The sequence below is a fragment of the Mastigoproctus giganteus genome, chromosome 1, assembly GCF_048544385.1.
Source record: "Mastigoproctus giganteus isolate SK-2022 chromosome 1, ASM4854438v1, whole genome shotgun sequence".
Taxonomy (NCBI): Eukaryota; Metazoa; Arthropoda; class Arachnida; order Uropygi; family Thelyphonidae; genus Mastigoproctus; species Mastigoproctus giganteus.
In genome coordinates this window covers 146,759,587-146,778,885 of record NC_143575.1, presented here as the reverse complement: position 1 = coordinate 146,778,885, position 19,299 = coordinate 146,759,587, and the positions used below count along the sequence as shown (strand labels likewise).

Below are 19,299 nucleotides of genomic sequence, written 5' to 3'. Positions count from 1 at the left end.
CTCCTCCACTTTGCTCTCAATTATTACAAAATCATTTAGCTCCCTCTTAGAGTTTGATAAGCTTCTGGCCTCCACTTCCCTACAGAATTCCTCATATGCTATACTGTTGGGATAAGTCTCATTCTGTAGGAGCTCCATTCCCACGGGGGAGTATATGGACACATTATGCAACTTTTGGGTATATACTAACAAGTATATAAACACTTGCTGCTTTTATCATGAAAGTTTGTCTTCCACCAGAATCCACAATATTATTTAATTTGAGAGTTTATTGGTCATCTGTATGGAGTCTGTTTGCCAGTTTCTCCATTAGCTAGTATCCTTCTGCTTTATTGTGATTAGGCAAGCTGGTCAGTCAGTGACGTTGACTTTGTTACTTGAATATATATATATTTTTAATCTATTTCAGAACTTCTTCAGTATTGACAGATTTTTGTACCTGTCTTTTTTTTTTTTAAGGCTGCAAAACAACAAAAGCCCCATAGGGTTTATTTATTTTTTAAGTTGGAACAATGCTCAAAATTAATAACACACTGGTTTTCCTTTTACCCATTTCTTATGGCATTTTTGTTTTGTTTTCAAAAACTTCTTTATACCAGCAATAAACGAAGTCTTATGTACTTGATATGGATCACTGTATCCAAATGGTTAGAGTGATTCATTTGAATGCAGCATGTAAGGAAATATCATTTAGTCATTTTATAAGTAGGTAAACTGTGTCCTTTATGACAATAAAGGAAATAAATAAATATATGAAATAAATTTATTTATTGGTTTATTGTTATTACTATTATTTATTTTTTTTATTCAGCTTACTACAGTTATACACTTCCGGTTACTCTGTTTAGGGGAGCTACAAGTATTTTGAGCAATCTGATTTTAAGATGTTTTTTGGTGATTGGCTGCTTTGGATTGGAAGGCCACTGAAGAGCTCAATTCCCTTTGGAATGAGGGGTACTAAACTCTGTAATTCCTATTTCTGCTAGAAATTTCTTGCAGTTTTCCCAAATGTGCATTGAACTTTGGCAGATGGAAAATGAAGTCACCTGTGATAATAACATTACATTTAGCTATATGCGTTGTGGTAATCTAGTCAAATAACTTCAGGAGAATTTCACCGTTTGAATTCAAAGGGTTACAAAAGGATGGTAATCTCAGAAATGGCAGAGTTTAAAATCTGTGGAGAAATGGGATAACTTATTGTGCTGGAGAAGGGCATTTAATTTATTGTTGATATATTCTTCAAGGAAGTGGCTAATGAAAATATAATCTGACCACTGATGATCATTTGTCATATCTTTAAAGATAAAACTCCTACCAGTTCATCCTGATATAGGGTTTAAACAGGCTGATTTGCCATTTTTAAATTAAATCAGTAATTAAATCTAAAAAGATCATTCCCAATCTTGCCACCATCTTTAATGGGGTCTCTAATCTTTAAATATCAAAGAAAACAATGAAATCAGAAGGGTAATCTGTGAGGCAAAGTGATGAAGTTGAGACCCTTTCTTAAAACGTCATCTGCTGCTGAGGCAAATCATTCTGCTGCCTGATTAAAAGTGAACACCACTAACTTATTCACAACTACATTTTAGACTGCTATCATACTGAAAGCAGTAATTCCTATGATAATGCTGATGCAGTGATTAAGAAAATGCAATTGACAACTTGGATGTAGGACCAATTTAAAATTACATTAATCAAAGTTTTCAGAAAATTTATACTGTTCCTTTTTCAGTATTTTTTTTTACATATATAGTCTCTTGTACAGTTTTAGTTTGGTGGTACATCCAAGTTAAGAGGTTCAAGCCAAAATTTCCAGACTGGCAGCATGGGGTGCTAACCACAAGTAGTATAGCAGTGTGCCATTAGATGCCACTGGATTAATTCAGTGTGAGTTAGTGTGGAGAATTTTATGTCAATAGGATGTTGGCTCTTGAACAATTGGTGTTTAAGTGTGTCTACAATTTTTGTAGCCAAGTAAGGTGGTGGATATTAAGCAACAGCAAATTTGTATCAAATTTTATCATAAACTTGGGAACTTTAGAGACTTACAAAATGCTTAAACAAGCATTTGGCAATGATACTATAAAGACAATCTTTTCAATGGTAATTACATTTCCAAGGCAGCTAAACTTTGGTTAAGGATTTTGGGCACTCAGGTCATCCACCACCAAGTCAGACTGATAAATTTTAAAAATACGCATCAAATCATCCAAGAGGACTTGACGTTTTGAACATACAATACAATTAATGATATCTGTGATGGTCTAGGCCTGTCATACGATACACAATGTATTTTAACTGAAAATTTAAATGTGGCAAATTGCTGCAAAATTTGTGCCCCATTTGCTGAGTTACAAACAGGAACATAACCAGCTTTCTGTGTGCAGGGACTTGCAAACATGGGCCAGAAAGAACAGAAACTTAGGAGTAATAGGGGATGAAAGCTAGTTTATGATTATGACCTAGAAACAAAGCAGCAGTCCTCCCAGCAGGAAAATCCATCACCACATACAAAAGGTGGAAGGAACTCCTGGTGGCTACCAGGCCAAACTGTAAATCACCAGATCTACATCAGGGTTCTAAGGCATTTGAGGGATGATGTCAAATGAAAACACCCAGATATACGGTGCATTCAAGATTGGCTTCTGCATTACAACAATAAACCACACCACACAGCTTTTTCAGTAGTTTTCAGCTAAGAACGAGATGTCAATGATCCCACACCCTCCCTATTCTCCCAACCTGGCCTGCTGTGACTTCTTCCTGTTCCCCGAAATGAAAATCTAGTTAAAAGGATGACGAATCAAAGACATCATGGAGATTCAAGCTGAACCACAAAGTGTTGGAACAGGAGAAACAGGAGTTCCAGAGTGCATCAAACATGGAAAAATTGCTGGGATTGATGTATAAACTCTGGAGAGGCCTACTTGAAGGACAATACAACACACAACTAATAAGTCTAAATTAATGTTACTGCTCCAGTCTAGAACTTTTGCTTCTCACCTTGTAACAAACATATTCACCATGATTCCCAACACTGGGCCTTTCTACTAAATACAGTGAGATTAAGCACAGACACATAAATACAGGAAAATATTTTACTTTGAAATGGTCAGCATATAAAATTTAACCATGACAATATTAATTATCTTTTAACTACAATGATTGAAAAACTTACTTAAATGAAATAAAAAGCTAGAGAACACATCATTTGGATGGTAACCATACTGATGTAGTTTTCTATTTATGAAATAAGCAAATGCAGGTCCACCAAGCACACCCAAAACTGCAAAAAAGGAAAAGAATATAAACAAAGTAGAGTTAAAACAGAGTCAATTCCTTATGTACAAAATTTTCATTTACTCCTGCAGTAGTGGCAGGTGACCCTCAAAATTAACATTTCTGCATTACCTGTTGATCAATGATTAAAAATATGAAAAATTTTCTACCTCCCTAAATATAATTATACTTTTACTGCAACAGTTTCTAAAGGGTTTTTTTTTTTTGTACAATTGTGTGCAAGAACCTGTCAGGTTACCCACTACTATTTTCACAACTATTTGGTTTTTTGCTTAAAGGGTAGTGTGACACCAGACACTGTTTGTTTAAAGTTTCAGGTTACTTTTTTTTTTGTTCTCCTGAAAATTTTAAAATCAATAAACATTACATTCTTTTTGAAAGATATTATTTACAGAGAGTAAAGCTAATTATAAATCTGGATCATTCTCTCCAGATACTGCTACATCGCAGGAAGCAAGACGTGTAATTTCAAATTTTCATGCTGTGAGGTGTGTAAAATTTAAAAAAAAAAAACAGAAAACTGAAGTAATTAATAGTATCAAATATATATAATATGATTTTTAATATTTATGTACATAAGCATAAACATGCATGTTTGAAATTTTGGGAACTTATGCACAAAAACTGGAAAATGGAAGAGAATAAAAGACCGGTGTTTCTATTTTATGTCTAATATATTTTAGCTATTTAAAAAAAAAAAAATAGGTTTTTTTTGTTTCTTTTTTAAAAATAAAAGGGGTAAAACACAGCAATTTAAAATAATTTTTTATGGAAACTTAAACGTACATACAATAAGTACTTCAATCCATTAAGATAAGATAAAATATTGGCACTGTTTAAACAGAATTCAGAAAGCATAAATAACTTTCTAGAAATTAAGAAGAAAGTTGCCCACCACTAATTTTACTCAATTTGGGCACTACCACTGCTGGTTAATGACCCAAATTTAAATTAGTTGCTTTGAATTGGTCACCCATGATTATGAGAGCTTATGTAAACAACACACAACAGAAAAGGGGGGGGGGGGTTGCAACGATGTAGAACATTTTGATCCAATCCTCCCCACCTCTTACAAGTGCCCAATCTTAAAAATTTAATACTACCTGTAATCAGTCTTCTTTTGCATTTAACCATTAGTAAATGAGCTAGATTGATATTTAGTAGAGCTAAGAAGGATACCAAATATACCTAACAAATTCAAAATTTGATTATGTTTAAGAGTCAGGATACAAACATTGTGCCTCAAATAACTAGTAAATGTAAATTTTATGGTTTCTTACTATTTGTCAGATATCTGTAAGAAGGATAAAACATGTGAATTTTGGTTACTTCACGCAGGGAAAAAATGACACATCCAAGATAAGGAGCTCTGACTTATTCACAAATTAAATATTACCTTTGACCTTCAACAATTAAATTAGACATATACTGTGTGAAAAATCAGGTTGCCTCCCAGATAACTTGGAGACCTACTAACCTATCAATTTTACCTTGATAATAGATATCCAGAACATCAAAAAGACTAATATTATTTATTGGGTTTAATTTTGATAGGAATTAAGGAATATTTTGTCCAATTCTTACTTTGGGGACTTGAGGAATTTAAAATTGTATAAATAACATGTAGTGGAGTGCAAGGCTTTTTTTTTCTTTTTCTTAGAGCACACCATTTGTGTGTCACGTGAAAACTAATATTTTTACTGAGATACAATATATTTTGGGAAGGACACTACATGGTTGTTTTCCAGTAAAGTTATTATTGTATTAAAACCACTCATACCGTATGAAAATTAATAATATAATTTATTAGGCTTCGCCTATATTACTATACATTAAGGTGACATTTCCGATATCTTGCAATACTCAGACAGACCTAGCTGTTGGGGGAACAGAAAAATAAAGGTTACAAATTTGAATATTTTTAAGTATTACAATTACCAATAATACAATTACAATTTACGGTTCTAAAAGTATTAAATTGCTGCTACAATAAAAAAACAGGAAATTCAAGATAATTACAAAGATTAAATTCTTACCTGCTAACAGACTCCTCTTGCTAATGCTCTCGGAAACCAGATATGCATACAGGCAAGAGGCACTGCCAGCAGTTAATTTAATTTGTAGTATCCTTTCCTAAATATACTGGATCTAGGTACAGACTAACCACAATCTGTCTTATTCACAACTTATTCCCACTACTTGTTCTTCATAAAAATGATCAGAACTTCAGCGAGCAATAGGAAACAGTGAATTCAAATAGAAGAGAATGAATGAAAAACCAGGAAAAGAAAATAGACCAGATATCTACCTCCAGTCCACCTGAACCAGAAGCATGGTCTGATGACAGGTACCAGCAAGATCCCGAACTAGCCTGCACACCAACCTTGATGTCAAGAGTATGGGGGCAAAGGTCACCCCGGGCTTCTAAGAAGCCCAGATCCAGGATAAAAACTTGGCACTATCCTATTGGATAATGGAGTTAATCCCTCTCCTATAAATTAGCTGCTGGCAGTGCCTCTTGCCTGTATGCACATCTGGTTTCTGGGAGCATCGGCAAGAGGAGTCTGTCAGCAGGTAGGAATTTAATCTCTTTGTAATTATCTTAGATTTCCTGTTTTCTATGCAATGGCAATTCAAAACTTAAAATTTAGTACTTTAAAACCATAATGTGCGAATTGTAATTGTATTGTTGATAATTGTAATACTCTAAAATATTCAAATTTGTAACTCTATTTTTCTGTTCCCAACAGCTTGGTCTGACGATGGGTATCGGCAGTGCTTTTTTTTGTAAAAAAATATGTGCCGGTACTCGTTCTTTGCTATCAAGAAAAATTCCATGCCGGCATGGGTGACACGGCTGGCACGCAGTGGGTGTTAGTCATGACAGCTGCTTCCGTCTGTTAAGGATCACGTGACACTGGGCAGAGTCAGCACCCGTCAATCACGGCCATATCGCTAGCAGTTGGTACGCTATATCCGATACTGAATCTCGACCATTAATTTTATTAACAGACATTTTATTAAGCATAAATTTATTATACAAGTATATTAAAAATAAGTCAAAGGTGAGTCTTATTTAATAAATAAAAAATAATAAGTAAAATGTAAAAATACAGTAAGTACCAAGTAAAAAAATAAGTAAAAATAATTTCATAATGAAGTTTTGGTCAAGATTCAGAAATGGGTACCCCTTCCAGGCTGCTAGCGATACGGCCATGATTGACAGGTGCTGACTTCACCCATTGTCACGTGATCTCCTTAATAGATGGAAGCAACTGGCATGGCTGACACCTACTGCGTGCCAGGCGTGTCACCCGTGCTGGCACGCTGTAAAAAAGGTGCCGGTACGTCATACCGTTGCATACCATCACAGAAAAAAGCCCTGGGTATCAGTAAGATACTCGAAACATCACCTTAATGTATGGTAATGTAAGAGAACAGCCTGATGAACTATAATATTAATTTTCATGTGGTATGAGTGGTTTCAATACATTAACAACTTTACTGAGATAGTTATTTCTTGTTTAAAAACATTACTGCTTGACTGTTATTATATTATTGCTAACTTTATTATTATTAAAGTATTAATAATGAAGTTAATGGAATAAATAAGATTAATGGCAGCCATGAGTAGAGGCAAAATCCAAGAATTTATGTACTTGCACAGGAAAGCTTTTCAACACAATTTAATGAGATCATTAGGAGAGCCTGTTACCACAGGGGCATCATCAATACCAAGTACAAGTCTGTTTTCTTTTTAAAGAAATCCATGGTATTAAGGGTATTAAGAGCAGAATGGTATTAAGGGTAAGTTGCTACAGTGGATAAAGTGCATAGTTGAGTGGGAGAAGACAGAGGGTGGTAATCAATGGGTGCTGCTCTTCGTGGACTAATGTTATTAGTGGAGTCCCACAGGGTTCGGTGTTGGGTCCACTGTTGTTTTGTATATTTATCCATGATATTGATGAAGGTATATCTGGCTTAGTATCGAAGTTTGCAGATGATACAAAGGTAGGCAGGGTTTTTAATGACAGTAATGGCAGTGTGTTACTGCAACAGGATCTAGAAAATTTGGGTAGATGGGCTGAGAAGTGGCAACTGAAGTTTAACATTGCAAAGTATTGCATATGGGTAGAAGTAACCCTGGAGAAACATACCAACTGTGTGGTACTACACTTAAGGAGGTAGAAAATGAAAGACCTGGGAATAATTGTTTTTTTTTTTTTTTTTTCTGATTTGGTAGTTGTTGGCGCATCGGCTTCTGTGGCCATATTGCACCTCCCAAGGTTTTTGCAGTACTTTGATCCAAGCCCGAGGCGGGAATCGAACCCGCGACCTTTGGGTTGCCGGGCAGGTACTTTACCCACTCGGCTAGCCCGGTCGGCTGGGAATAATTGTGTTGTAGATTTGAAGTTTTCTGAGCAATGGAGACAGGCTGCCAGGGCAGGTCATTGGGTTTTGTCAATGATATGCAGGAATTTTGCTGGCTAGCAGGGAAAAGGAGGTGATTGTCCCTCTGTATAAGGAAATGGTCAGGGCATGCCTTGAGTACTGCGTGCAGGTCTGGAGGCCTCATTTTAAGAAGGATGTAGATTTGCTTGAGTGTGTACAGAGAAGGGCAACAAGATTGGTGAAGGGAATGAAGGGATCCTCTTACCAGGATCCCTTCAGCAGCAGCCGGAGACTAGGCCTGCAAGTTGATCTGATTGAGGTGTTATAAGGCTTTGAATAGGTTGAGAACGCTGAATTCTGATGGGATTCTTCTACTTGTTCAGATTATGAACCAAAGGAGGCATAAATTGAAATTGAGGAAGAACAGATGTAGAATAAATGTGCAGAAATTTGCCTTTAGCCAGGGGGTGTTTAATTGCTGGAACAAACTTCCATCTGTTGTTTTAGAAGTTGATAGGTTAAATAAATTAAAGGAGGAAGTGGACAAATATTTAGAGGGGTTGTTTTATAATTTTTTTTTTTGGCTAATGCTGCATAAGCTCATACACTTGCTTTCTTGCATCATATGCCACTACTACTACTACAAATTTTATGACTATTATGGAACCTGATACCAAAGGCCTAGTCGCTGACTTCAACTTAATTGAAAACCGTGTTATTAGTAGAGGCATATGATGCAAGAAAGCAAGCTTATGTGCATCAGCCAAAAAAAAAAAAAAAGCTCCTATTTCACCCCTCCGTTCGATCCAAATACCTGTCCAGCTCGGCCTTAAATTTATTTTGGCTATCAATTTCCACAACAAAGGATGGAAGTCTCTTCCGCCAACTAACTACCTGCTGGCTAAAGGCAAACTTCCACACATCTATCCTACATCTGTCTTTATCCAATTTGAATTTAAGCCCTCTCAGGTGATTATTCTGAGCAAGAGGAAGAATCCCATCAGGATTGAGCATGCTCAAACCATTCAAGGCTTTATATGCCTCAATCAGATCACCTCACGGGTGTGTAGTCTCCAGACCCTATAATTTGCAAAACTTAAGCCTTTCTTCATAAGAGCAATCCTTTGTTCCATTCACTAATCTTGTTGCCCTTCTCTGTACTCATTCCAACAGCTCTACATCCTCCTTAAAATGAGGCTTCCAGAGCTGTATACATTACTCACGGTGTGGCCTCACAATTGCCTTTTGCTATACAAGGGGATAATCACGTCCTTATCACTGCTAGAAAAATTCCTGTATATCATTGACAAGACACCATGAGCTACTCTTGCAGACCATCTGCACTGCTCAGAAAACTTCATATCTGCCTGCACAATTACCCCAGGTCCTTTTCGTTCTCTACCACTGTCAGTGTAGTACCACAGTGTTGATACGTTACTCTGGGGTTACTGCTTACCATATGTAGTACTTTACATTTGTCAAAGTTAAACTTCATTTGCCACCTCTCAACCCATCTGCTAACCATCCCTTTAACCATACCAGCAATTTGCCTCCAATGCCAAACTGCTCCAATTTGTTCAGCAGTGTATTGCACAGTTCCATGTGCAACAGTATCAAAAGCTTTTCTAAGATTCAAACATATGATATCAAAGTTATTCCCTGCATCCAAGTTCCTTTGTGACCACATCATAGTATCCAATCAAATTGGTCAGGCAAGACCAATTTGACCCTTAACAAAACCATGCTGTGTCGGAGCTATAACTGAAGTATTGTCTAGATGATCTTCCAGTGCTTCTTTAACCAGTGCCTCCATTAATTTTCCTGGAACAGAAGTTAAACTCACAGGTCTATAATTACTCGTGTCAGCCTTTGACCCTCCATTGTGAATTGGGGTTACATTTGCACATCTGCAGTCCATGGTTACCTCCCCTGAGTCCAAAGAAGCTCTCATAATTATGGCTAAGGGTTTGCTTACTTCGTTTGCTGCTTCCTTTAATATAATTGAATAGATCCCATCCACCCCTGGGTGCCTTTTTTATGTTTATCTTTAACAATTTCTCTTCCACTTTCCTCTCAGTTATTACAAAGTCACCTAGCTCACTGCCGGAGTTTAATTCACCTCTGGCATTCCTCTCCCTGAATAATTCCTTATGTGTGAATGTAAATGCAAAATACCCACTTAGTTTGTAGCCACCTGAGTAGACTCATCAACAGTCGAACCATCAATACTCGTTGACAAATCCGATTCATCCCATTCATTCTAGAGTTTACATAGGTAAAGAACTCTTTGCTGTTTTTCTTTACATCCCTTGCCAAAAATTTCTCATAATCTGCCTTTGCCTGTCTAATCTCCTTTGTGACTTGGTTACAGACCAGCTTATATCTATCAGAGGCTTCCATGTCACCCATTAATTTATATGTATCCCATGCAGTTTTCTTCTCTGCCATATGTTTCATTAGTTCATCTGACATCCATTTAGGCCTAAACCTTGAACAATATTTCTTAGTTGATATGTAGATAGCTTCCAAGATAAATTCTTTAAATGCTTCCCATTTTGAATTTGCTGTTGGTAACATCAACAGTTGGTCCCACCGTACAGAATTTAAATAGTGTCTCAGACCACCGTAGTCGCCTTTACAAAAGCAAAAACCCTTCCCTTTACCCCTGATGGTAGTTACACCTTTGAGTAAATCCCACTTCAGCACACTGTGATCACTGCCACTTAGTGGTTTCTTTATCTGTAGATTCTTAATGCATGAAGAATCACTACTGATAATCAAATCAAGAGTATTACTCCCTCTAGTTGCCTTCCGATAGAGAAAATAACATGCTGATATAGAAAACAATCATCCAATAAATCCACAAAAGCCCTGCTATTGTGTGAGTGACCAACCCACAAATTCCAGTCAATATCTGGGAAATTAAAATCCCCTATTATAAGACTCTGATTTACTGGCCCACTCTATTTCCCTGTACAGTTTCTTATTATACTCATCAGAGTCATTAGGCCTCTAGCACACTCCTACTCTCAATTTTGATCTCCCAATGCTTATGTCACACCAAACTAACTCAACACTGCACGTCGAGTGATATCAACTGGCTTCACTTCCTTGGATTTTGTGTTTAACTAATAGCATAACTCCTTCTCCCTTCCTATCCTGTCTATCTTTCCTGTACACATTGTATTCCCCAAATTCCAGTTCTGCTTTCCTTATATCTATATCTGTGTGACACCACGTCTCTGATATCCCAACAATATCTGCCTTTGATGTTTTGAACAATACCTCAAATTCATCTACCAAACTCCTAGCACTGGTGTATACACAAGTATACATGCACCTGTTCGTATTCTTAGCTACCCTAACCCATGTGTTTACTTGTACTGCAATGACTCCCAGCAGTCTCTGAAATACCCTGCATCTTGTTTTCCAGGCCGCTGCTCATTGCAATAAAAGCAGTACAAGAATCTCTTTCACCTCTGCCAGTGGCTACTGCTAATCTGTTAGTCCTTGTACCTCCCCCCCCAAGCTAGCAGTTTTCCGACCCACCTAACACTGCCTCGATAGCATCAGCAAATATTCTTGCACCCTTTCTATTTAAGTGTATCCCATCCCAAAGAAGCAGGTCTCTCCTGTTAACAAGTACAGACCAGGCTGAAAAAAATTCTACCGCTTGAGCCTTGCACAATCTTTCCAGGGCAGAATTGATCGACAAGGCTCTCTCATCATATACTCCCTCCTATTGTGTCTGGGCAGAATTGCAGATAATTTCACTTTATAGTGAAACCCGTGCTGTTTGAAGCTGTGCTAAGCGAGGTATTGCTGTATTATCTTTTCAAAATACATAGAAAACTTGCATATATATATATATATATATATATATATATATATATACACATACATATATATATACACATACACACACAAATATGTTTAAAAATTTAGATCATATATTTCTATAACAACATACAAAAAAGTTATTGTTAATCAGCTTTACACAAAAAAAAAAAAACATGAAGTAATCACACATTACAGAAAACAATGATAAAATCTTACATTTTTATTTTGCAATGTAGACTAGCACATTATTTAACAAAAATATGCAGAAATTTGCATTTTTTTTTTAAATTCTAAATTTTATATAGTTTTAATATTTTCTGGGGAAAAAAAAGACAAAAAACTGAGTTTCTGAAAAAGACGGGAAAACTCTTAGTGACCAATAATATATCTCAATGGTGAGACACAAAAGGGATCAAGTTCAGTAAAAAAAAGATGGATTCCTTGTCATCAATCTAGAGAATTAACAGCTATACAAATAACATGCACAGAAAAATAAATTAATTGACCAGTGAAGAATAAAAAACAAAGTACTAAAATTCAGTAAGAGTAGAATGTAGTTTTTTTTTTTTTTTTTTTTTTTTTTTTTTTTTACACACACTGCACTATAATTAACATGTAGATATGCAGATACCTGCATATCTAAAAACCTTTATTTACAAGAAAACTAATAACCCGTGCTTCACTACTTAATATATCTAAGAGTAATGACATCAGTAAACGTGCATGTGAGGTACGTTGGATTGAAAAGCTGATAACATTTAAAAGAAATAAGCCAACTACTTTTTTCGAGCCAGAGGAGAGGAACATAAATACTTTCAGCACAAGTGAGGATAACATGTCTAAACTTCCTTTGCCTGTTTAGGATTTTGCTTTAAGAGGAATGTTTACGATTTTGCTTGAGTATAATAAGAAACTATACAGGGAAATAGTGGGCCTGTAAATCAGAGTCTTATAATGGGGGATTTTAATTTCCCAGATATTGACTGGAATTTGGGGGCTGGTCACTCTCACACTAGCAAGGCTTTTGTGGATTTATTGGACGATTGTTTTTTTACATCAGCATGTTCGGGAGGCAACTAGAGGGAGTAATGAGTAATACTCTTGATTTGATTATCAGTAGTGATTCTTCATGCATTAAGAATCTGCAGATAAATGAACCACTAGGTGGCAGTGATCACAATGTGCTGAAGTGGGATTTACTCAAAGAGGTAACTACCATTAGGGGTAAAGGGAGGGAAGGGTTATTGCTTTCGTAAAGGCGACTACAATGGACTGAGACAGTATTTAAATTCTATACAGTGGGACCAATGATGATGTTACCAACAGCAAATTCAAAATGAGAAGCATTCAAAGAAATTATCTTGGAAGCTACTAGGCTTTACATACCAACTAAGAAATATTGTTCAAGGTTTAGGCCTAAATGGATGTCAGATAAACTAATGAGACATTTGGCAAAGAAGAAAAATGCATGGGATACAAACAAATTAACATGTGACACAGAAGCCTATGATAGATACAAGTTGATCTGTAACCAAGTTACAAAGGAGGTCACGCAAGCAAAGGCAGATTACGAGACTTTTGGCAAGGGATGCAAAGAAAAACAGCAAAGAGTTCTTTACTTATGTAAACTCTAGAAGGAAGGGGATGAATCAGATTGGTCCACTTGATATCGATGGATCAACTGTTGATGATCCTGCTCAGGTAGCTAACAAACTAAATGAATATTTTGCATCGACATTCACACATGAGTTTTTCAGCGAGGGGAATACCAGGTGTATTTAACTCTGGCAGTAAGCTAGAGAATCTTGTAATAACTGAGAGTAAAGTGGAGGAGAAATTGTTGAAGATAAACAAAAGAAAGGCACCTGGGGTGGATGGGATCTATCCAGTTATATTAAAGGAGGCAGCAAAGGAAGTAAGCAAACCCTTAGCCATAATTATGAGAGCTTCCTTTGACTCAGGGGAGGTACCCACAGACTGGAGACGTGCAAATGTGACCCCAATTCACAAAGGAGGATCAAAGGCTGACACAAGTAATTATAGACCTGCGAGTTTAACTTCTGTTCCAGGAAAATTAATGGAGGCACTGGTTAAAGAAGCACTGCAGGATCATCTAGACAAGACTTCAGTTATAGCTCGAACACAGCATGGTTTTGTTAAGGGGAAGTCTTGCCTGACCAATTTTATTGGATACTATGATGCAGTCACAAAAGAACTGGATGCAGGGAATAACTTTGATATTATATACTTGGATCTTAGAAAGGCTTTTGATACTGTTGCACATGGAAGACTGCTGCACAAATTGGAGCAGTGTGGGATTGGAGGCAAATTGCTGCTATGGATAAAGGGGTGGTTCAGGGGGTTTAGACAGAGAGTGGTAATCAATGGACTGCTCATCATGGACTAATGTTATTAGTCCACTGTTGTGTCCATTATTTTCTGTATTTATAATATTGATTATGGTATATCAAGCTTAATGTCCAAGTTTGCAGATGATACAAAGGTTGGCAGGGTAGTTAAGGACACTACTGACGCTATGCTGCTGTAACAGAATCTGGAAAGGTTGAGCAGATGGGCTGAGAGGTGGCAAATTAAGTTTAACATTGACAAATGTTAAGTACTACATATGGGAAACAGCAACCCAAGAGCAACGTATCAACTCTGTGTTACTACACTGACAGTGGTAGAGAATGAAAAGGAACTGGGGGTAATTTTTCAGCCAGATATGAAGTTCTCTGAGCAGTGCAGATGGGCTGTAAGAGTAGCTCATGGTGTCTTGTCAATGATATACAGGAATTTTTCTAGCAGGGATAAGGAGGTGATTATTCCCTTGTATAAGGCAATGGTTAGGCCACACCTTGAGTACTGTATACAGGTCTGGAGGCCTCATTTCAAGAAGGATGTAGAGCTGCTGGAACGAGTACAGAGAAGGGCAACAAGATTAGTGAATGGAACAAAGGGTTGCTCTTACAAAGAAAGGCTTAAGTTTTGTAAATTACAGTGTCTAGAGACTAGGCACCAGCGAGGTGATCTGATAGAGGTGTATAAAGTCTTGAATGGTTTGAGCATGCTCAATGCTGATGGGATTCTTCCTCTTGCTCAGAATAATCACCTGAGAGGGCATAAATTCAAATTGAGGAAAGGCAGATGTAGGATAGATGTGCGGAAATTTGTCTTTAGCCAGCGGGTAATTGTTTGGTGGAACAGGCTTCCATCCCTTGTTGTGGAGGTTGGTAGACTAAATAAATTTAAGGCTCAGCTGGACAGGTATTTCGAACGAACGGAGGGGTGAAGTAGAATTTTTTTTTTTTCTTTCTTTCTTTTTGGCTGATGCTGCATAAGTAGTAGTGGCATGTGATGCAAGAAAGCAAATGTATGAGCTTATGCAGCATCAGCCAAAAAAAAAAAAAAAAAAAAAAACACAACACACCATTCCCTCCAAATGCCTGTCAAGTTCCTCCTTAAATTTATTCAACCTATCAACTTCCACAACGACAGATGGAAGTTTGTTCCAGCAATTAACCACCCGCTGGCTAAAGGAAAATTTCCGCACATCCAATCTACATCTGTCTTTTCTTAATTTGAATTTATGCTCCCTTAGGTTCGTAATCTGAACAAGTGGAAGGATCCCATCAGAATTCAACGTGCTGAACCCATTCAAGGCCTTATACACCTCAATCAGATCACTGCGCAGATGCCTAGTCTCCAGCCAATGCAATTTGCAGAACTTAAGCCTCTCTTGATAAGAAGATCCCTTCATTCCCCTCATTAATCTTGTTGCTCTTCTCTGTACACACTCAAGTAAATCTACATCCTTCCTAAAATGAGGCCTCCAGACCTGTACGCAGTACTCAAGGCATGGCCTGAAATTGCCTTATACAGAGGGATAATCACCTCCTTTTCCCTGCTAGCAAAATTGCTATATATAATTGACAAAACTGCATGACCTGCCCTGGCAGCCTGTCTGCATTGTTCAGAAAACTTCATATCTGACTGCACAATTACTCCCAGGTCTTTTTCATTTTCTACCACCTTAAGTGTAGTACCACACAGTTGGTACGTTTCTCTGGGGTTACTTCTACCCATATGTAGTACTTTGCATTTGTCAAGGTTAAACTTCAGTTGCCACTTCTTAGCCCATCTGCCCAAATTATCTAGATCCTGTTGCAGTAGCACACTGCCATTACTGTCATTAACAACCCTGCCAACCTTTGTATCATCTGCAAACTTCGACACTAAGCCTGATATACCTTCATCAATATCATTGATAAATATACAAAACAACAGTGGACCCAACACCGAACCCTGTGGGACTCCACTAATAACATTAGTCCAAGAAGAGCAGCACCCATTGATTACTACCCTCTGTCTTCTCCCACTCAACCATCCTTTTATCCATTGTAGCAACTTACCCTTAATACCATTCTGCTCCAATTTGTACAATAGTCTTCCATGCACAGTGTCAAAAGCTTTCCTGAAATCCAAATATATGATATCGAAATTATTTTTTGCATCCAGTTCCTTTGTAACCACATCATAATATCCTATCAAATTTGTCAGACAAGACTTTCCCTTAACAAACCCATGCTGTGTCTGAATTATTGCTGCAGTCTTGTCTAGATGATCCTGCAATGCATCTTTAACCAGCGACTCCATTATTTTACCCGGAACAGAATTTAAACTAACTGGTCTGTAATTACTAGTGTCACCCTTCGATCCCCCTTTGTGAATTGGAGATACATTTGCACATCTCCAGTCCGTGGGAACCTCCCCTGAGTCTAAGGATGCTCTCATAATTATGGCTAACGGTTTGCTTAGTTGCTTTGCCTCCTCCTTTAATATAACTGGATAGATCCCATCCACACCAGGTGCTTTTCTTACGTTTAACTTCGACAATTTCTCTTCCACTTTGCTCTCAGTTATTACAAAATCATTAAGTATCCTGCTACAATTTGATAACCTTCTGCCATTTTCAAACCTTAATAATTCCTCACGTGTGAATGTAGATGCAAAATACTCATTCAGTTTGTTTGCTATCTGAGCAGGATCATCAACAGTCGAACCATCGATGTCAAGTGGACCAATCAGATTCATCCCCTTCCTTTTAGAGTTTATATAAGTAAAGAAATCCTTGCTGTTTTTCTTAGCATCTTTTGCCAAGGATTTCTCGTAATCTGCCTTCGCCTGTCTAACCTCCTTTGTAACTTGGTTACAGATCAACTTGTAGCTATCATAGGCTTCTGTGTCACGTGTTAATTTGTATGCATCCCATTCATTTTTCTTCTCTGTTACGAGTCTCATTAGTTCATTTGACAACCATTTAGGCCTAAAACTTGAACAATATTTCTTAATAGGTATGAAACTTTTAGTAGCATCCACGATTAATTCCTTGAATGCTTCCCACTTAGAATTTACTGTTGGTAACATCATCAGTTGATTCCACTGTACAGAATTTAAAAACTGTCGGAGACCACTGTACTCTCCTTTACGGAAGCAAAAACCCTTTCCTTTACCCCTGATGGTAATTAAATCTTTAAGTAAATCCCACGTCAGTACACTGATCACTGCCACCTAGTGGTTCTTTTATCTGAAAATTCCTAATACATGAATGATCACTGCTGATAACCAGATCAAGAGTATTACTTTCTCTGGTTGCCTCTTGAACATGCTGCTGCAGAAAACAATCATCCAATAAATCCACAAATGTCTGACTAGTGTGCGAGTGCCCAACCCACAAGTTCCAGTCAATATCTGGGAAGTTGAAATCCCCCATTATAAGACATTCCGATTTACTAGCCCACTCTATTTCTCTGTACAATTGTTCACTGTACTCATTCGAGTCATTAGGCCTATAACACACTCCTACTCTTATTTTTGCTTTCGCAGTGCTTATGTCACACCAAACTGACTCAACAGTGCACTGTTCATCTATATCAACTGGATGCTCTTCTTTTGATTTTTTGTTTTTCTTAATTAACAGCATAACACCTCCTCCCTTCCTATCCTGTCTATCCTTTCTGTACAAATTGTACTCCCCAAATTCCAGTTCGGCATTCCTTATATCAGTGTGACATCATGTCTCTGATATCCCAACAATATCCGCCTTTGATGTCTTGACCAACACTTCAAATTCATCAAATTTATTTACTATACTTCTAGCATTGGTATACATGCAAGCATACATGCTCCTACTCCTATTCTTTGTTACCCTTACACATCCCATATACCCACCCGTTCCACGATGACCGCCACCCGTCCCTGAAACCCTCAACACCCCAAGCTCCAGGTCGCTACTTATTCTAATAGAAATTGTGCAAGAATAAGCTTGCTTTCTTGCATCATATGTCTCTACTAATGCTAATATTTTGATCTTACTTAAGTATAGAAAATAAAGTGTTAGGTGTTGAAAGGGCTAATGAAACAGCTATTTTTATATCTGAAATGTTGTTAGAAAAGCTTGAGGCTTTTCACCTTAACCCAAAATATATTTCTGCATCTAGTGCTGATAATGCAAATGTAAATTTTGGAAAATATCACTCTGTTTTTCAGTTGTTAAGGGCAAGTAATGGCGATATTGTTAAAGCTAATTGTGCTAACCATATATTGCATAATGCCATGAATTATGCTTGTGACAGTTTTGAAGTAGATATAGAAAACATTGTACTGAAACTTAATTTTTTTTCTGTATCATCTAAAAGAAGGAAAAACTTAAATCATTTTTTGACTTTGTGGAGCTGGACTGGTCTGAATTAGTATGCCATGTACCAACGAGATTATTGTCCTTAACACCAGCTGTCAAAAGATTACTTCAAAACTGGCCTGCTATTAAGAGCTATTTCCAACGTATTGATGATTGCCCCAAATTTTTCTCCTAATTATTTCAGAGTGAGGATAAAGATTCAGAAATAAAATTGCAAGTGGTTTAACTTTTTTGTCAATGTTGAAGAATTGCTAGATGTTACTACTAAAATTCTTGAGAAAAGTGCTCGAGTATTATGGATTCATACAAACGACAATGACCAGAAATAAAATAAATCAAAGAATCTAGGATCAATACTTCAGAAATTCCACAAAGCAATTTTTTAAAAGTTACCCCAATGCAAACAGAAAAAGATTGTTGATGAATGTTGTGATTTTTATTCAAATCTATTGCAATACCTAGAAAAAAACTGACTTCAGTGAGAAAAATAAGTGTTCTAAGTTAATAAACTTTTCTCTGGAAACAGAAGAAATTAAGTATCAAGATTTTGAACTGGCAATTAATATTTTTCAACTCCAAGAATGTATAAATCTGGACGAGTTGTATGAAGAGTTGTGAAAATAGGTTGAAGTTGCTGGAAAGTGTTAAGTGTATAGGAAGTGATGTACACAAGTGGCTTGATTTTTTTTCCCAAATTTTCTAAAGAAAATGTATCCAATATCAGTAGAATAGTAGGATATTTGTTAAGTATTCCTTGGCTCAAATGCCGTAGTAGAAAGGGTGTTTCATTAATGAAATTTAAGTGGACAAATTCTCGGTGACTTCTGTTTCAGAAGTCACCGGGAATTCATTGCAATCTGCAGAGTTGCAATGAATTTCTCTTTTACACGTAAAGGAGTTCTTTCAGTATGTAAAACAGGGTAAACAATTGTTAAAAAGGGCAAAATGTCAAAATAAGTACAATTAAAATATCAGACAATTTGAATTTTCTTGTATTTTTTAAAACACTGCCTCGAGTATAAATTGTTTGCAAGAGTATTCATCAAATAAGACCAAATCCT

General features: G+C 36.9%; 1 protein-coding gene across 6 annotated transcripts in view; it reads right to left on the bottom strand.

Moving 5' to 3' along the window:
* LOC150091181 (uncharacterized) overlaps positions 1-19,299 on the bottom strand; it is a 210,898-nt gene that overhangs the window by 62,073 nt on the left and 129,526 nt on the right. For all 6 annotated transcript variants that reach the window (XM_090382576.1, XM_090382584.1, XM_090382593.1 and 3 more), the window contains one exon: positions 3,185-3,292. In XM_090382576.1, coding sequence (XP_090238702.1) covers positions 3,185-3,292 — 108 coding nt within the window. The remainder of the gene's footprint in view (positions 1-3,184; positions 3,293-19,299) is intronic.